This window comes from Lissotriton vulgaris, chromosome 2_1 (genome assembly GCF_964263255.1).
Source record: "Lissotriton vulgaris chromosome 2_1, aLisVul1.2, whole genome shotgun sequence".
Lineage (NCBI taxonomy): Eukaryota > Metazoa > Chordata > Amphibia > Caudata > Salamandridae > Lissotriton > Lissotriton vulgaris.
Window position 1 is genome coordinate 370,813,466 of NC_141687.1, and position 21,166 is coordinate 370,834,631.

Below are 21,166 nucleotides of genomic sequence, written 5' to 3' on the forward strand. Positions count from 1 at the left end.
TGGCTGATCTAGGCATCCAAACCACACCCACCCACACCACCTAATATTTAGTGTTAGATATGCTTTATGTGATTGTATTTAGTATCAAAGGGCATTATTATGACATAATTATTCTCATTGTATGAAGGTATCCATGGATTCCACCTCCGGTAATTCAATACCCCTGTATGCAGCCTATCGCTGCCATATCTTTTAGTGTTTATTTGGGTAGCCCCTAGCAAGTTTTTTTCCACTTCCCCAAGGGCAGCGGAGGCTCCTCTTCCAGAACTGAGCAATATCCGGCTTGGCTAGTGAAAAGCAAGTGTTGTTTATACCTATTGCCTCCAATGCCATCCATACTATGTAATAATATGATTTTGAGGTCAATCAGAAACTTCCAGGAGAGCACTTCACCCAGGCAGACCAGTATTTTACCCCAATAGGGCTGGAGAACTGGGCAGACCCACACTGTATGCAGGAAGGTACCTGTCTCCTGTGTAAACCGCAAGCACTCCGACGAAGGTATTACTCCCATGCGCCAGAGGCGGTGACGAGTGTAGTAGGCCCTATGCAAACATTTCAGCTGAATCAAGCGATACCGAGACGCGATCACCGCACTACCGGGACTCGCCAGTGCCTCTGCCTAATCATCATCGGTTATATCCAGAATGTCACTGACCCAATGCTGCTGGAGTGCGTCTATTGTTGTACTGTTGTGTGTAACTATAGTTTGATATATCTGCCTGATTTTGTGGGCACCAATGTCCCCCATTAACCGTCGCCCTTCTAGTGGATGGAATTCAGGGAGTTTAGTCAGAGTTGCAATGTACGGGGAAAGGGCATGTCTGACCTGGAGGTACCTAAAGCATTGGTTTTGATGGAGGCAAATGTCTTCCTGTAGTTGCTGAAAAGATTTTAGAGCCACCCCATTCATGACGTCCTCAAATGTGGATATGCCTATGAGGTCACATGCACGAAAGCCTGGCAACAGCGCCACTTGGTGAAGAGCGACACCCTGCCACAGGGGAGCTGGTTGTTTGAGCCTCTCAGCCCATCCCATCCGACTGACCACTCGCCTCCACAGCCGAATGACGACTTTAGTAGCAGGGGGCAGGTGGTCCTGCCGGCAACGGCTATTCAGCATGTCAAACAGCGCACTGTCCCCCAGCATTATTCATTCAACAGCATAAGCTTGATCTGTGTGGGACCAGTATCACCAGTCATTTATATTGAGGAGATGGGAGGAGGCATAGTAGGTGAAGATGTTGGATGCTGCAATCCCGCCGCAGTAAGTGGATTGAGTACACGTCCCCAATGCAACAAGAACAGCCCCTCTGCCCCATAGAAACGTATTGAGGAGTGAGTTGATTTGTGCGAACCACGATTGGGGGATGTCATATGGATAATTTTAGAGCCTATATAAGATGCGTGGTAGCGAGCCCATTTTAAAAATTGCAGAATGCCCTTAGAGGGAAAGAAGTAGGGGAGACCAGGCCTGCACCTCACTTCTGACCTCAGGGAAAAGGGGTTGTGTATTGTGGGCCCAGGAATTCTCTGGCTCAGCCGAGGAATGTGAATCCTTTGGATACCGGCGTCAGTTGAGTGGCCCATGAACCTCGTCCCTGGCTTCCGCAGATCGGATACTGAGTGGATTTGGATGGGTTTGTACAGAGGCCCGAAGTCTTCCTGAACACTCTCAGGATCTGCAGTATCCGGAGACCCGACAATCACGGGTCTGTAAGGTAGAAAAGGACATTGTCTGCGTACAACTCAGTCCTATCCAAAACTCCCTAGGACCACTGAGCACCATGGACCAACGGGTCTCATCATACCCACTTCGCTAATGGCTCAATAGCAAGCGCAAAGGGGAGTGGGGACAGTGGACATACCTCTGCGGATGGGGAATAGGTCCGATACCGCACTAGCAATGCATACGGAAGCATATAAATCAGTGTACAGGAGACAGATATAGGAGATAAAACGGGTGAAGATTTAAAGCCTGCAGGAGGAGGAATAGGTATCCACAATCCAGCGAATCAAAGGCCTTGTCAATGTCCGCAAGAAGGACAGCCGCTGCGCGTTCCGACCATAGAACATTGTCAAGGGCATTGTGTACTTGTCTGATATTATGGCATGTGGAGCGTTGTGGCATAAAGCCGGATTGGTCAGGGTAAACCTGTTCAGAACTCTAAGGGCCAGATGTAGGTAAATACTATTGATCTATTCTTAAATCCTGAATTTTACAGAGGCCCATAGGAATGAATGGCAATTACCGAATCGGTAAATACCAATTCGGTAAAAGGGGGAAAACATAGAAGGGTGGCAGGGTGTCACTTTGACACCCTGTTGCACCCCTCAATTGTGTATGGGTGCACATGTTGCAGACATACATGCCTTAAGGGCTACAGTGCCATGTTGCAGACATACATGCCTTAAGGGCTACAGTGCCATGTTGCAGACATACATACCTTAAGGGTATGTATGTCTGCAATATGGCACTGTAGCAATTTGTATAAAATTGCTTTTTTTTTTTTTTTTCGTTATTTACCACCAACTTGTAGTTGGTGGTAAATAACGAATCCTAACATGGGATAAGCACTCATTTAAGTGCTCCCTACGTTAGGAATTCGGTAATTTACCGAATCGGTATTTAAGAAATCGGTAATTTACTGATTCCTTAAATTACCGATTTGGTAAATTACCGAATCCTTAATTTCGGCCCCTACATTCCTACATCTGGCCCTTAACCTGTTATTCACAGTCATACAATTCTAGGCTGTTGATCCACATCTTTTGTCTGCCATAACTGTATGAAAGTGGGACCCCCGACCCACCTGTTTTTCCAGATTCGAATTCTGTATGACCAAGGAAAGGAGTGTTCCTCAGAGTAATCGGAACGCTGCTGGTATTTGTCTGATAGCCAGCTTTGCAGAGGTGATGGCTGAACACCAAAGTCTAATCCTTCCTGGAAGAAGCTTTTTGCCTGACTTATAATGCCTAGAAGACAGCATTCCTGCTGAGCGAGTGACCGAGCCTTCCAAACTTCAGGACGAAGGACTGTCCTGTAGCAACAAGGAGCAGCCCGACCCACCTGTTGATAGGGGTCTGCCAGAAAAGGAGGAGAGAGGGGAGTAAACTGAGTGCTCTTGAATTTCAGGGGGTTCCAGGCTCTCCGTTCGCAGTTCCAGGCAGCAACAGTGGAAAATGCCGCTTTACCTGCGCCACAGTGGTGATAAGATAATTGTGACTGAAATATTTTGATGTGCCCTAGAGAAAAAGCCTGACAGGCCCAAGCTGCTTCCATATCTTTTGGTGTTTCTTTGGGTAGCCTCAAGCCAGAAACACAGCTATCTCCATCCCTGTACACGAATCCAGAGTTTTTTTCCACTTCCCCAAGGGCGACGGAGGCTACTCTTCTAGAACTGAGCAATATCCCAATTGGCTAGAAAAAAGCAAGTGTTGTTAATACCTATTGCCTCCAATGCCATCCATACTATGTAATAATATGATTTTGGGGAGCACTTCACCCAGGCAGACCAGTATTTTACTCCAATATGGCTGGAGAACTGGGCAGACCCACACTGTATGCAGGAAGGTACCTCTAATTGCGCTATCACTTTTTCCCTGGGTAGAACAGCATGTACTAGAAGGATGGAAACGGGGGAAAGTTTGTAAAGGCGCAGCCAACGCCAGCCACCAGGACACTTGCCAGTATTGTATTCGTAGTATTTAGTTGTAGTGTGAATTAAACTATTTTTCTTCTTGAAAGTAAAGCACTGGGTTGGATAATCACTTTTAACGCTGCTGTTCGTTAGTTGATTCCTGAGCTTGAGCATACACACGCCACCTGTCTTGGAAGCCGTTGACTGCTCGCCTTTGCTACCAGTGGGAGTCAAGTCCCAAAGGGGCTGTTCTTGGCCCTGTTTTACAGAGCCAGAGTACAACAGAGGCAAATTACCCCTTTGCTTGAGACCCAGAAGCCCCTGCTTGTCCCGTGCACCCCCTAGATCCGTCTGACAGTTTTCAGTGAGAAAGCAGTGACAATTGACCCTGATGCACTGTTAGAGCGCTGTTAAGATAACAAGTTGCTCTTGTCACTTTAAGAGCAACTTGTTATTCACGAGCGTCTGTCACGGGCAATGTATATGTTAAACTTCTTAACACACAAGATGATGGACAGAATGTTGCACAATGGCAAAACATTCACCCCCAGTCACAGATCTGGGTTTAATCCATCGTTATTTTGCTCATGAATCCACCCCTGTTCAGACATGGCCATATGCAAATCAGTCTTGACCCTGTGCCGCATGGGAACAGTCCAGCCCGAACTGCCAAGCCATGTCTTTCATGGTCCGGAATCAAGCATCCTAGGACGGGTTTCTGACTATCAGCCGTCTTCAGCCAGGATAGCTTGACTCCAGTGGCTTAGTGAGCAAGGGACCCACATCTGGGCATACCCTTCCCACATAAGGTGAACAGCCAAACACTCAAGATGATGGACGGAATGGTGCACAATGGCAAAACATTCACACCCATTCACAGATCTGGGTTTAATCCATCGTTAGTTTGCTCACCAATCCACCCCAGTTCAGACATGGCCATATGCAAATCAGTCTTGACCCTGTGCCGCATGGGAACAGTCTAGCCCGAACTGCCAAGCCATGTCTTTCCTAGACTGGAATCAAGCATCCTACGACCGGTTTCTGGCTATCAGCCATCTTCAGCCAGGATAGCTTGACTCCAGTGGCTTAGTGAGCAAGGGACCCATGTCTGGGCATACCCTTGACACATAGGGTGAACAGCAACACACACATGATGATGGACGGAATGTTGCACAATGGCAAAACATTCACCCCCAGTCACAGATCTGAGTTTAATCCATCGTTATGTTTAACTTCTTCCAGGCATTCTGCTATTCTCATCGTAACTCCTGTAACTGCTCACTCAGGCACTTACTACGAGAGCACCGGAGTCACTGGTTGTGGGCTGCTTGCTTCCAAGCTAGTTCCTGAAAATAAATATCTTAAACTTCAACTGCTACTTTTCCTGAGAATTATTCACTTCAACATTTGGTGACGATGGACCTCGAAGCAGCCCACCGACCAAATTTGTAATTTATGGAAAAATTTGATAGATGAAGCCTACCGTGTGCTTCACTCCGACGCTGGCTTACTTCTTTGGCAAAAGACAGCGCGCATTAAGCCTCTTGAAGATTTGGCCCTTCCCCTCTGACGTCGTGACACTTCACGCATGACTAGAGGGGCTTGCCAACTCATTTTGGAGAAATTTGGTCAATGCGCGCGCCGTTACTGTCAACGGAGCTGGTTGCCTAGCAACATAGTCTTTCTTTGTCGTTTCTCCATTTCTGGCCCGATTTCTAAGAAACTTTTGTCCCATTTTCAACGCGAGGAGAAATATAAAAGCGGTAAGACTTGCCTGCACTTCGGTGACAGGCACACTATTTATATAATTTATTTGTTCATCGAATTTGACATTTATAAGGCTGGAAACAAAAGAAATATTATTACTAATTATTTATACTCAGCTCATTTCTGCATTTGCCTGTATTTTCAGTGACGGGCACACTTCAAAAATATTTAAATGATACGTTTTATATAACTTTTATCAACATGGCATCAAACAATCATCTTTTGACCATATCTGACTTCCTGCCTTCACCAGGCAAACCAGCCATTCCTTGGAAACATTGGTTTAATATGTTTCAAAATTATTTAATAGCCAATGATGCAACTGAATATGATGCCAAAAGGAAGTTTGCATTATTATATGGTCATCTGGGGTTTGAAGGACAACAAGTATTTAATAATCTACCACAAATTCAACCCCCAGCAGGTGCTCAAGAAGGATGGAACATTTATTCATAAGGTTTTGCAAAACTTACAAGAAAGTTTGCAGAAAAGCCTAGTATATTGATGAATCTGTGGAGGATTATATTTCAGTATTAAGACATTTAGCTTCTACATGCAATTTTGGATCTGTGTTAGATAGATGTTTAAGCGATCAATTTGTTTATCATTGCTCATACAAAAAAATTCAAAAGAGATTATTAGGATGGAGGGACCCTACGTTGAGTGAAACAATAGAAATAGCTAAAGGCATAGAAAGAAAGATCTATGGTTTCTTCTAAAGTGATTTCTAAGGATTCTTCTCCTCCCAGCTCTTCAGTAGCGATGGTATCCAATGAAGATATTCACATTTCAGCAATTGATACTAGAAATAGGTTTAATAGAGTTCCATTCAGGAAACCTAATAATTTTTGTTTCGGATGCGGTTCACGTAATCGTTTGGGCAATAACCCAAATTGCCCTGCTTCATTCAAAAGATGCACCAAGTGTGGTAAGATGGGCCATTTTATGTCAGTTTGTACAACTGGTAAAAACACTGTTAGAGTAAGTTCAGTAGATGTTACGCCTAACACACATGCACAAGATTTAGGTAAAATGATTCTTACAATTTCTGATGACAAATTTGAAGAAATTTCTATCAAAGGTCCATACTGTCAGGCTATGGTATCTCGTGTTCTCATTGACGTGATGGCTGATTCGGGAGCACCTATCACAATTATTGCTGACTGGTTATTTGAAGAAAAATGGAAGGAGAGAAAATGATCACAAACACTAACCCGAAAGCCTTTGGAGGTCTGAGGAAATCAACACTCCTTCTCAGGGGTCTTGCTGATAACAAAAGTTGACACAGAAGCTGAAATATCAAAGAAACATTTATTAACCGCTTCCATGCTAATGACAAGGTCAGCTCGTCATGGAGTGGCCATTCATTTCAATGGAAAATACATAGAAATCCTTGAAGTGCCGTAGCAGCCAAGTGGTTAAACTCACATGAGTTGAGGCTGCGTCACACAGAAACTGTGGCAACTGAATGAGGCAGTCTGCAGAATACAGAAACCTGTTTTTTTTTATATGTTTTAGAATTACATAGTAAGCATAAGTCCTGGCTCATGCAAGCACACAAAAAATGCCTAATATGGATATACAAGTTCTCTTTGTTCAACCAAGTGGGAGGAGCTAACAGTTTTCAGAACGTAGTAAACACATTCCTATGTGAAACTAATCAGTAACAGCTGCAGACCCTACCGGGTATTTCTGAGCATGCGTTAAAGTGGAGGAGGCTAAAAATATCCTGTTACTGGGAAGACTTCAGGCGCAGGTAACAGGAAAGTAGGACAAAGCACATGGTGAGCACATGGCTTCACATGGCAGACAAATGGCCGTTTTAGCGTTAGCTGAAGACATTCCCATGATCCAGTAGGAACATAAAAAACATGTGCTCATTCATTTTCATACACTTTCATCAATTTCCTAATTCATTGCTAGATAAGCATTTTCCATTCTAAACATTTCATTAAGAGTATGAGCAGGAATACAAAAGAACGGGACATTAGGTCATAAACATACATATAGACAGTATGAGAAAGTAATGACCACTATTACAGAGAAAATTAGCATTTTCACAACCCAAAGCAAAAGCAAATCCTAAAATCTTCCAGAAAACACTATATACTCAGGTGAAACAATGGCAATCCTTCAATGCTCTCAGGTTGAATAGGGATACTCTTCTACAGAGAATGAACTTTATTCTACCTTTACTAATCAGAATACTACTCTAAAACACTGCCAGAATCAGTCTCCTAACACCCATTTCAGGTAACTACAACTGTGCCCAGAGTCCGTTCGAAGCCTCTCCGGCAGGCTTCTATCGTCCATCAAATCCCTCTTCCATCGTTGCATTGGCCTCTTGATTCAGGCCTCCCATGGAAATGTGTCTCAGTATCCGTTGGAGTGCCCTCCTGGCAAACACAGCTCAGTCGAAAGTCTCAATGTCTCAAGGCAGTACATCAGTATCTCTCCTCTGCGGCAGACACTACAGATATTGTGCTCTTCACTGATCATGGGCACAAATCATCTCGTGCAAACCATCTCGTACAGACTCGGGTCTACATTCTCAAGCTCCAACACTCATTATTCAGTGTCAGAGGACGCTCAGGCTGCTCTTTCATGGGCACCATAATGTAGTGCCTCTTGCCAATCTTGGATTCTCCGGTGCACTGCTCTTCCGTTGGAGCAAAGGGAAAAAAGAGAAGTGTGTGGCCAAAACTCAGGCCAAGGGGCTCAAGGGACTGCACACTGTCAGAGGTTACCAGCACATGACAGGTAGCTTTTGCTCTTTTGCACTGAAACTCTGGTTCTGTGGCAAAACCGGATCCTCCTTTTTCTCTGATGTTCAAGGCTGTCTGATGAAGCAAACAGCATACTTTGAAGACACCATTGATGGCATGCGGATGCCTTGCTACTTTCTGGGTGCTGGGACTGTAAGCCAATGCCTCCTGCTTTCATCTATAGCTGTCAATAATAGAAGTTAGGATTCGTCTTGGTCATTTGTTCTGCAGGGTATCATTCTCCCTTTGACTCTGGAAGATCCTGCAGAACCTAGTGATGTAGAAAATGTGACATACTTTAGTTTCTTTCAATTTAGTACAAAAAACTGTTCAATATTTAACAAAGGGACTGCAAACAGGTGGCCTGCAATCTTCAAAAGAGTGGCCATACGCCATGGGACTATCATGATCTAAAATACACTGTCATTCTCATAGAATACAAAGACAAAGGCAAAACAAGACTCTAGCCTCTTCAATTGGGTTTCCATATGAGAGCATATACTCTACCATCTAAGGGTAGATAATTACATAAGAATTCTCTATGAATGGATGTCCTCACACATAGTGACATCGTCTAATGGGGTAAACATTTTCCTCAATGATTAAGTCTAAGTGTTCCTAAACTCCTCATCTAGAACACCTCAAAAGCGAAATCACACAATACAGATTATCAGGGACATGTAGACAAAGGCTAATTATCAAAATGTGGAAACAAAAAGACAAGAACTAGAGAGTCCTGGTGTATCCATTATTAAAACACATCTGGTCTATCAAAGATTAAGGCAGCAGAAAAAAAGAGCTGAGAACCAATTTAACATAGGCATTGAATTTGTCACATTCAAAAATATACATAAGGTATCTCCTATTGAGATGGAAAACTTTTCTTACTATATTATTAAGTTAGTTAACCAGTCTATCACTACTCTGACAGTCAGACTGGAAAACATCAAAATAGGCGTAAAGAAAACTCTTAAAAAACAGTCTGGTCATACAAAAGGGAATTATACATAATATGGTGGTCCCTGTTACATCACTGCAGTCTGGAAGTGTGAACCTGAACAATACATCAATTATAAAAAAATGAGTTGACTGGTGAAAGGAATACGGAAAAAGGAAATAGGAGTAGGAAGCGGCCAAAGGAAAATCTATGGGAAGAACAAAAAAAATTACACAAGTGATAGTCAAGTTTGTGACATAATACCAAGAGTATGGGTAGTACACAAAAGTCACAGTAGTGCAGAAATTTGAACTCTACCGCTGGCCCCTACACCATATACGGTAATCTCAGCTAATGGTCCAGTTCCTTCTTCAAGGGAAAAAATGAAAAGTTTAGGTCACCTTTAGCAAGAGTCACAAATCTATAATTTCATCCTTAGGTCCAATCAAGGATACATAAATCTAGGCCTGCCTATTCCTTGAGGGAGAAGGGCAGTAACGTGACTACAGATGACACAATTTGAGTTTATATATATTTTTCTATATTTTTCTTCAATACTCATAGCCAAATCTGACATACACTGGTAAAGTGCTGTCGGTCTTGTTCACAATATGAAAAAAAATCATATCTGTGGAATTTAGTATCAGCGAAAATTTACCCAGCTGTTGTGTAGAGGCTTGCATTGTCATGAAAGATACCTTCACAACACAGGGGAACTTGTTATAGTATCAAGAGCAACAACATAAAACAAAAACATGCAATAACATAAAAACACACACATGCCAAGCCATCAGATATGCGCGCTGTATATCGAGCACAAAAAGCATAGACAAAGTACAATAGCATATGTAAATAAGCGGTGACACACAACACCATTGCATACACCTTATACACTGCCTGCTTAATTTGTCAGGCTTAAAATCTGACTTTCACCAAAATACCTTCCTTTACGTTCATCACCGGCCGCTTAACAGCAGATCACCAGTTTATGGAGATCAGCTGTCAAATACAGCACTGTGTCGCTTCTGACACACAGGACCAGCAGGAACAATTCATAAAAGGATAAAATGCTAAATCATGAAAAAAGTACACAAACATTTCTTTTCAAAGAAGTCATAATAAAAACATCTCTTTTCAACATACTGCTGACACAGCACATAACACACAAAATCTCAACTGTTAACCAACCATCCTTTTTTAAAACATGCTAACCCACTTTAATATTGACTGTCCAAAAATAAAACTCTTTCACAGACACTCTGCGTGTTCCGTGCGCCAACCCCCTTAAGGCCCTGCTATTTTTCTCTCTTCAAGGCTGGTCAGGAATGCACTTCTCGAAGGCAAAGCCCTAATGTAATAAGCTGCAGATGTGGACGTAAAAGCCTCGCACAATCCTTCTAATGTGCAAGCTTGAATTTCTGTTTGTCAGAGAAGCTTTACCAAGCAGTCATTTCTCCATCTGTTTTCACTTACTGCTAAACCCCCATCTCACTGACCTTAAGGTCAAAATCTGCCTGGCGCACTCTGCGCTCCTCAGCCCCTCCTTCCTATTCCCTAACTCAAGCTGACAAAGGCAAAAAGCCTTGCCCACTCTTTCTAACCTACAATAATCAACCCTATTGAAAAACACATGTTATATAAATTACTTCTTTTAGGGGCTAAAATTAATTTATTCTTAGATTATAAAACATTTACTGTGAATGATTTGCAGAACATAATAACATAACATACCAGCTTTAGAATAAGTGTTTGCTACCACCCTATGCAATGGTACTCATTTTATCAACCTTACATGGATGAACGTCTAAATGGGCCCCGCTAAAGTTAGAACCTTCAACCCTGATATTAAACACAAACCTCTGCACCGGGCACATTGGCTCACTGAGCTATGAAAAACAACCTCGAATAATAACAACCCACAAGTTGGTATTATACACAAATGTATGCATTTACTAAAGCCTGAAACACTTTAAAGCTATTGTAAATGGTAAGAATGCTTTTTAAAAGGCTATTTAACTCAATTTCGTCTTTGATCTCTGGGGCACTTAAAAATAAAAATCCTACAATTGCATTACATATTAATCATCCTCAGAATGTTTTTAACAAATTGCAAACATTGGACATTAGACATATCTCATATAATGCCTTAGAAAAATGAGTTTTTACGCCTGCGCCAAGTGAAAATCAACATGTAAATGTTCTGATTATGCAGTAACACACAACTTAAATTAAATGTTAATGCTAGGAGGTCATAGTATGTGTATTAAACTTCATAAATATTAAAAAACGAATTTAGAAGCGCTTAATTTTTTTTAACAATTATTTTTCATCATTAATAATTATTTTTACTAAACCCAATCTTTTGTGATAAATCCACATATAAAAACAAGCGGCATCCTTTGGCTATCATTTTAGACGCAGTAATTTATGAGCCTAAGCACAAAAGCCTAACTTAAAACAAGACAGATTTTCGCGCCACTTTTTGTAAAAGGATTTTCTTATTTAGCAGGAGAACCAAGAATGCTTACAAAAAAAAATGCTTAAAGAGAGGAAAACCACAATTGAAATGTCTTCCTGTGATACAAAATAATGAACCTTATTTTTGTAACCTTCTAAAACACTATTCTGAAATGCAAAATTCAAACCGTGATTAACTAACGGCTAAGCCCTGGCTAAATAAACATTCCGATGTTATTCATGGCCTTTGAAAAGCAACATCTGTTTCCTTAACGGCAGTCAGAGCCCTGCACATCTGAGCACGCTTTCAGTCTTACTGAAAACAGACATTTCAAGTTTTAAAATGTGTGTGCAATAAGATGCATTTAAATGTAGCAAAGATTCACTTTAGCTGAAGTGTTTGCCTTTTTACATGTAGTACCATGCATGCAGGTACAAAAATGCTATAAATTCGTTTTTCTACAAAACACACAATTTATTTTTGAGGCCTTTCATATTCCTAGTGAATGCGAATTTTAACTTTATCTATTTTAAGCATTTAACATTTTGCACATATGCGCTTTTGCTTAGTCTATAAATTAAATAGCAACATATAGCGATTTTAGCATGTTGCATGGTAAATTGCTGCATTCTCATTTAATTTCCACCTAATATTAATTAATCTAACATTTCACTTAACAGACTGAAAACATCAAGAACCCCACAACCACACATTGAGCTCATTTTAGACAGAAACAGAAAGGGTTCAAACACTCAGGACACACAATACAGCGCTTTAGGCATTTGTTTCATAAATTGCACCAACGCTATTCACATACCGAAGTTACACGAATGGGAAAAACCACATAGACATTTAAACACACATTTAACCCACAGATCAACACATAGTATTGAAACAAAGTACAGCCCACAGACTGTACTTAAACAAAACCATTTGTAAATACTAGTTTTAAGTCATATTTACAAGAAACACTTTTCAATAGTGTTTCAAAAGACTGCAAAAAACAGTCCAACAGACTGCTGTGTAATTCACCAGTTTTGACTGGCAGAGCACCAAAAATCGCTCTGCATTTCCCCATTCATAAAATTGCACAGAACAAAGGATCCTTACATGTATTATGTCCATATTTTAATTCCCTGGGGATACAAAATCACCAAGGAAGAAATATGTTTTTAAAACCCAAACCTATTCAGGTTTTCCCTCCAGGGGAGCTAGCTAATTTTAATTCACATCTCACTATGGTACCTTCCAAAAGCAACACATTCTAATATGTGAGCTTGCCAACAGGCATGACAAAATATTGCAAAATACCCAAAATAGTGCTTAAAGTACCTCTCGTACGTGCACCGCTCAAATTTCATACAAAGTAGAGAAAAGTCTCTTCATTACATTCCTACATGTGTTGCAATGCATATATCTTCAAATTCAAACCAAACATATGACTAGGCACTTCAAACAAACAAATTAGACACGGCAAGCGTATCCTAAAACTGCCTTACCAATCAAGACTACTAAAAGCTCGCCGCAAGTACTGTAGAACAGTTCTTATTAATCCAGAGCGTCCAGATTCTAACTGCTAAGTTCTAAATGACCTAACGGTCTCTCTTTTTTTTAATACTCACGCCAAAAATGTTCTCAGTCAGGGGTGGCATCATGTGGAGGATCAAAATCAGGAAGATCAGAAACACACTGGGCTGCAGACAAAGAATCCCCAGAATCTCCTGTGCACAGAGTACCTTCTTAGTAGAAACTCGTCTTGTCTTCCTCCGTAGATTTCTGTCTCCTGACAAGATCTCTCCTTCAGATAGCCACCTCTCTGATGAGCCCCACGTTGGGCGCCATTTAAGGAAATCAACCCTCCTTCTCAGGGGTCTTGCTGATAACAAAAGTTGACACAGAAGCTGAAATATCAAAGAACATTTATTAAGCTCACATGAGTTGAGGCTGCGTCACACAGAAGCTGTGGCAACTGAATGAGGCAGTCTGCAGAATACAGAAACCTGTTTTTTTTTATATGTTTTAGAATTACATAGTAAGCATAAAGGCAAGGGGCAGTCCTGGCTCATGACAAAAAATGCCTAATATGGATATACAAGTTCTCTTTGTTCAACCAAGTGGGAGGAGCTATCAGTTTTCAGAACGTAGTAAACACATTCCTATGTGAAACTAATCAGTAACAGCTGCAGACCCTACCGGGCATTTCTGAGCATGCGTTAAAGTGGAGGAGGCTACAAATATCCCGTTACTGGGCAGACTTCAGGCGTAGCTAACAGGAAAGTAGGACAAAGCACATGGTGAGCACATGGCAGCACATGGCAGACAAAATGGCTGCCAGAAAGACAAAATGGCTTCTGCTAACGCTAACCCATTGCTGCTAATTTACAACAGGTCAAGATATTGACATGTTAGGATATTTTATTGATGTTCTCTCATGTTTAGGTAGACAAATAACTACAAAAATGTATGTGGCCATTAGAGGCAAGAACATAATAGGATGGAAAGATTTAGCAAGATTAGGCATCATCCTACTTCCAGGAGCTGAGAATCTTATTGTTTTAGCAGAACAGTCCATTAACTTTATCGAAAGTGATGTTGAAACTAATGTTATTTATAAGTTTAAAAACGTGTTTTCAGATGAAATTGGCAACATCAAACAATTCGAAAACCTGATCAAACTTAAGGAAAATGCCTCTCCGGTTGAACATAAAGTGAGATCTGTTCCTCTCAGTGTTAGACAGGACCTCAAAACTTTACTTGATAAGTTGTGCAAAGAGGGTGTCATCATAGCAACAAACTCATCTGAATGGGTCAGTCCGATTGTTATTGTTAAAAAAAGACAAATGAGATCCGCCTCTGTGTGGATTTACGCACACTCAATAAAAACATAGTTGTTGACTGTCACTCACTACCTAAGGTACAGGATTTGCTAGCAAATTTGGGGAAAGCCAAAGTGTTTTTTTCTTTACTGGATCTTAGATCCGCTTACCTCCAGAGACCTAACCATCTTCATTACACCTTTTGGTGCATTCAAGTATCTGCGTATGCCATTCGGTCTTGCCTCTGCGGCAAGTGTCTTCCAGAAATTCATGGACACAATTCTTAGAGACATTTCAGGTGTGCAAGCTTTTCAAGACGATGTATTCATTTTCGCGGCGTCTACAAGAGAACATAATCTTATTTTGGAAAGAGTGTTGTCCGTGTGAGATTGTGGGCATTACTCTCAAAAGGGAAAAATGTAGGTTCATGGTTGACCAATTAGACTGTCTTGGTCATTGTATTTCAAAGGATGGTATTAAAACCAAGATGTCCCTTATCTCTGCCATCAGAGATGCCACTCCTAAAAACAAGGACACTCTTTGCTAATTTGTAGGGCATTTTGAGTATTATTCTCATTTTATTCAGGGATACTCTTTAATAGTTCAGCCATTGAGGGAACTGTTATGCAAAAAAACCGTTTTTCCTTGGTCCGATGAGGTGCCAATGTCATTTTCAGAAATCAAAACATGAATTACTTCTACACCCAGTTTGGCACCTTTCATCTTTCATGTCTGAACTGGGGTGGCAGAGTGGGCTAAAGAACGGTGATGGATTAAACCCAGATCAGTTGACTGGGGGTGAGTGCTTTGTATTGTCAACGCTCCGTCCATTATTTCCTTTGGTTTTTCTTTGTTCGCCATAAATTGGCAGGGTATGCTCAGATGTGAATCCCTTGCTCACTTTGCCACTGGATTCAAGCAAGCCGGGCTGAAGACGGCTGAAATGCCAGAAACCGGTCATCGGTAGCTTGTTTCCGGTCCAGGGTAGGCATGGCTTGGCAGTTCGGGCTGGACTGTTCCCATGAGGCACAGGGTCAGACTGATTTGCATATGGCCATGTCTGAACTGGGGTGAAAGAGTAGGTTAAAGAACGGTGATGGATTAAACCCAGATCAGTTGACTGGGGGTGAGTGCTTGTATTGTCAACGCTCTGTCCATCATTTCCTATGGTTTTTCCACCTTTCATCTTTGGCCAGCCTTTTTGTTTAACGGTTGACGCCAGCCAATTAGATTTAGGCGCTGTTTTGTCACAACATTTTGGAAACAAGGAACACATTGTTGCTTACGCTTCACGCCCTCTATTGTCCTCTGAAAAAAATTACAGTACCATTGACAAAGAGGCACTTGCCTGTGGCAGTTGAGAAATGTAAGACTTTTCTTTGGGGTACTCACTTTTCAATTTTCACTGACCAGAAGCCTCTTATTTTCATGCTTAACGGTAACGGTACAGGTAAAGCTTCAGCCAGGTTGGTGCGCACCCCATCCAATTTACATGAGTATAATTTCTCTATCAAATATTTACCTGGTGGTAGAAATGGACGTGCAGATTGCCTTTCAAGAATGCCCATTAACGATACTTCTTCACCTGTTCCTGATGAGGTAGAGTGTATTGTAGCTCTTGTTAGTGACATTTTGGATGAGAATTCTTTATTTTCTAAAGCGTCATGGTTGTCTGCACTTAATGAAGACACTCTTCTTCAAACTGTCATGTTTTACATTAAGTTGGGATGGCCACATGAGAGAAACCTTTCTTGTAATATCAAACCCTTTGCACAGGTTTCGGATGAATTATCTATTGTTGATGGATGTTTATTGTGACATGATTCTTTAGTTCCTTCCAAACATCTCAGATATTTGTTATTTAAAAAGAGTCATGAGTGCCATATGGGTGTGTCAGCCACCATTCGAAATTTAAAACAATTTTACTGGTGGCCTGTTCTTGACTCTCAAGTAAAGATGTGGATTTCAGAATGCAGCACTTGTTTAATCTCCGACAAACATTGAAGAACTTTTGAACCAAATATTTACATGGTTCCCTTACCTGATTTACCTTGGGAAAAAGTTGCTCTAGACTTTGCGGGCCTCTTTGATCTCCTTCCCGCAAGAAAAAACATCTTTTAGTTTTAATTTATTATTTTTCAAAGTGGGTATATTTTTATTTTGTGTCGTCTCCTGACACCAATACCGTCATAAACATTTTTTAAGGAATTTTTGATGTTGAGGGTCCTCCCAAAGAAATTGTGACAGATAATGGTACGTAATTTAATTCACATCAAATGTTGAAATTTGTTCAGGATCTAGGTATTAAACATTTTACTGTTGCACTCTACTCCCCTTCTTCAAACGGTCTTGTTGAACGCATCAACAGATTTTGAAGGCGAGAATTCAGACTGCTTTGTCTGGTGGTTTTCAGGTGAAAGAATTTTTTTTTAAAAGATATGGACCTATCATAACACTCCTCATAGTACCACAGGAATTTCTCCTTTCAAATTATTGCGCAACAGAGTTGCTTGTTCATATTTGTGTCTTTATTGGGTTAAAGACATAACCAATGCCAGTGTAGGTTCCAAAGATGATTTGCACAAAATTTAAGATGCTGTGAAATGCAAACATAATGCATTTCTTTGTATCATAAAGACTCTGAAAACACAAAAGATATTTCATTTTCAGTTGGTGACTGGGTTTTGGTTAAAAAAACAAACAGGGTTAAGAAAGGAGAGTCCAGATTCACTCTACCTGTTAAAGGCATTTAAATGGCTAAGAGTGCTATTTTACTAAATGGAAAGGGGTGGTGGAATAGAAGGAATATTGTAAAGATCACTCATGATCAAGCTTTAAACATGTTCTCTGCTAAAAAGATTTTTTTTATGTTTTAGAATTGGATGGAGAAAACTCTGGCATGGACTTCTTTTGTGACAATTTATCTCCTACATCATTAGTTAGAGACACCATTTTATTCAGAGATTCTGTATCCAATGATTGTCCTTCTGATTTTACTTCAACCACCATGCCATCATCACCCAACATTCCCTTTTCACCAGTTTCCTCTCACAAACCACATTGCTCACACAGAGAGGAACTCCTACTTGGCCTCACAAGTTCATTCTTTCCACAGGCACTGAGGCCAGATGTTAAGGTGTTCGCGGCTGAACCCAAGAACGCAGATGACTGCTTCCAGTCAAAGTTGAACGACAAACTGACCCCCAATCCAGCACCCCCAGAAACCATTGCTGATGCAATCAAGACAAGCATCGGAGTAAACACCTGGCCTGTAATCCGCCGTCTGGTGGATGACGTGTTCACAGTCAGCGAGGAGGAAATAAAGGTATAGACTGGGTCATCTAACTTGCCGATGTGAGTAAAGAGACCAGCCCCAAAGTGGTAGAGGCTGAGGTACAGCAAAAAAATGTGTTGCTGTGCTGAAAGAGGACAGTATAAGTGTGTTTCTACTCAGGAGAAGCACTATTCAAACATTCACTTTAAAAGAGAGTGGTCAGCATAATTGTTATATGGTGTTGTCCCATAACAGTCAAGGAGAAAATTCACAGAATTGTGAAAATAGTTATGTTACAATCCAAAAGAAGTCCAGAGGTAGCCATGAAGTAGGTTATAAGTAAGAGGTTTATTACCCTTTGCATGCTGATGACGGAACCGCTCCGTCATCAGCTGCGGGTGCGCAGTGCTGATGACGGAGCGGTTCCTTCATGGCCCGCTCCCTGCTCATGCTCGGCGCGAATTCCGCACCTGCGCTGAGCATTCTATTGAGCGGGTCGGGCCATGACGGAACTGCTCCGTCATAAGCAAAGCGCCACCGACGCTGGTGACGGAGCGGTTCCGTCACCAGCATGCGGCCGCCCCGCCCCCTTAGCACTGCGGCGGAATAGCCGCCGCAGTGAAGGGGTTAAGCTTAGTTACAGGTTTAGATGGTAATTAGAAGATAAGAAATTTAGCCCCACCAGGAGCAGCATCCTTGACACTAAGCTCACACACTACAACTGTCTCTTTGTCAACCCAGGGAACAGGTAATTAAGGGAAAAGATGCAAAGCAACAGTACAAGTTACAACATGTTACTGAGTTATTTTCACGCTTGATATTGGCAATTGCCCCACCCCACTCCAAGAAACAAATAGCACCTCTTCTCTTGTGTTTGTGGGACACAGTTAAAGCCAATATCTAAGCCAACAATGCTGTAGTAAACCAAACAGTTACATGTGGCTTTAATACTGTCCTTTATAGTATACTCTAAAAAACAGGAAATGTGAGTGTCCTCTGTACTAAACCAACTTAGAACCTCAATGCATTGTTGGTAATGATGGCAGTTCCTATCAAATACAATTAGTAATAATGTGTGTTTTATAGCATTTATTACTGCACCTCTGCTACATTAAGCCTGTATATAGCCTCTTTTATCTTTAACCAGTTTAATGGCACACTCTGGATTCAATTGGGAAGGATGAAAGGCTTTAATGAAATTCAAACTTATAACCTGTAAATCACATCAGAAGTCAGTGGCGAGCTGTAACTTTTTGAAACATTTTGTTGTCATCAGGGAACTTTTCCTTCTGATAGTTTATATTAAAGGACTGTTCACCTCCGATATAATCTAAATAAAATAATTTTGAGATATGGAAGTAGTGAAGATCATGTCACATTTCCTAGGTTTCTTTGTTACTGTTTTCTCTAAAATAGCATTTAATTTATTTTGTTTTCTATTCTATGATTTCTTACTTGCTAGTCCACAGCGTGTTATGTTATAGTTTCTAGCATCAGTAATGACTAATATGATTCCTCTCCATGCCAGTATATCTGAATTAATTACTTCATTAAATCCAAAAGTGTTCAACGTCATCTCTGAGGGTTCTCTGTCTTAAATTGTGGTGTCTGCTAGAGTGTTAGCCAATATTTGTCTTTGCTACTCTGTCCCAACAGCGGGCGACCCAGCTAGTGTGGGAGCGGATGAAGCTGGTTATCGAACCCACGGCGGGTGTTGGAGTGGCAGTTGTGCTCTCACAGCGTTTCCAGGCCCTCTCTAGGGAGATGCAGAACATCTGTGTGGTGCTTTGTGGAGGAAACGTAGACCTGGGTAGTTTGGACTGGCTTCAGAACCCCGAAGACACGGCTTCTTCCTGAAAAACATTGCAGAATATAACAAGGATATACAGGTGATGATCGCAAAGTTAAAAATAAGCACTATAGATTTCAATCAATGACATCCTCCTTCATCTATGTCAAATCATGGAATGTTGCAAGGAAACACCAAACAGATCCTGTTCTTCACCTGGTAATGAGAGCTGAGCCCACTACAACTAGTCCCAAGACAGCTCAGTCAAACGTTCATGCACTGTAATTGTCCCCACCAAACAAGACATCTTCTCCCCTCTTTAAAGAGAAAAGTCAGGAATCACCATTCACTAGAGACATAAACCATGTTAGTTCACCATGTCCATTCCGTACAGGATTTTAAAATAAATTATCCTTCCAACTCTTCATGGATCATGCAAAAAATTCCAAGTTTTGGGCTTCATGGAAGTACCTAATCCCAGCTGCGTCCTCACTCCCAGCTAAAGCAGGAGGGGTCAGCATCAGGAGTCTAGGTTATAGTTCCCGTTGTATGGGAACATGCTGGTACGCCAGAGGGATTTTTATTCTTCGCGTGGGTTGGGTGTTACACATTGAGGCTGGGGTCTAAGGACTTGCCTACATCCTGGCTAGTGTTAGTGGTGTACATGGGTTCCACATTAGATTCCGGCCACACTGATAATAGTCATGGATGAAGAATTCCTAGTTAGGGTTCCTGTAAGACACTCAACAATGATTTCACAGGTCCACAGCTGACGTCCACATCACACCTTTAGTATTAATGAGAAAGCCCATGGCAATAGTCCCTGTAACATGGTCAGCAAAGGGCCCAATGGCTGGAGTCGTAGCATGCATAGCACTAATGAGGAAGAACCCATGCCTAGCAGTGCTGCTACGCTTTCAGCAGTGATGTAGAAAAGTCCTCCCTTAGAGGCTCTGTAACACTCGATGGGGCCAGTGCAGGGTCCTCATCAAACTGCTAGCAGCAGTGGGAACAGGCCCACGTTGATGGTCCCTGTAACCTCAACAGTGGTGGCTCTGGGTCCTTTAACGCCCTTACAAGCCAGTGATTGCCAGTGATTCTGTAATACTAATGGTCCCTGTAATACCGTGCAGTGTTGCAGAAGGCACAATGTTAGGAACTCATGGAACAATCTCAACAGCAATAGATTTAAACCCACCACATTGAATCTAGCTAATCATACACAAGTATGGGTGATGAACTATTGCCCTCTGCTCTGCATTTCAGTTGATTCAGCCTGGACACCGTTTGTACAAGTACTGTCTGTATGTATTCCTTCAACCTCACCTGTGCACTGTGCTGTCATGACTACACTCAGTTACATGTGCGATATTGGAATTACGGTATAACAGATATGGGCATGTATGTATGCATTAGAAAGCTAGTATGTAAATATCTATATCTATTTACTTTGCTGTCCTTCCTCATGATCTTTTCCTAATATGTTTTAAATTTATAAATAAAGAAATTTGAAAGAGAAGTGTTGTTTCTTTAATGGACTGGGGAACAATGGATCCCAAATATCAAGTCTTGATTAATAATAGAAACTTTAATCATGTGGAATGAAGTATTAGGAACCACTGTTTCTCTGTTCTAGACTGAAGGTAAAGCACATTTGATTCCAGCAAGAGCTGTTGTTGGAATGTAACACCCACTATCTCTCACCATTAATACTCAGAA

At 41.4% G+C, this 21,166-nt stretch overlaps 1 protein-coding gene across 5 annotated transcripts in view; it reads left to right on the forward strand.

Annotated features, from left to right (window-relative positions):
• LOC147730374 (serine racemase-like) overlaps positions 1-20,966 on the forward strand; it is a 73,960-nt gene extending 52,994 nt beyond the window's left edge. For 4 of the 5 annotated variants that reach the window (XM_086955179.1, XM_086955181.1, XM_086955178.1 and 1 more), the window contains exons 7-8: positions 17,500-17,709; positions 19,315-20,966. In XM_086955179.1, the coding sequence (XP_086811305.1) occupies positions 17,500-17,709; positions 19,315-19,515 (411 nt within the window). In that variant the 3' untranslated portion in view covers positions 19,516-20,966. The remainder of the gene's footprint in view (positions 1-17,499; positions 17,710-19,314) is intronic. The other variant, XR_015308379.1, reaches the window with a different exon arrangement.
• Positions 20,967-21,166: the final 200 nt, after the last annotated feature.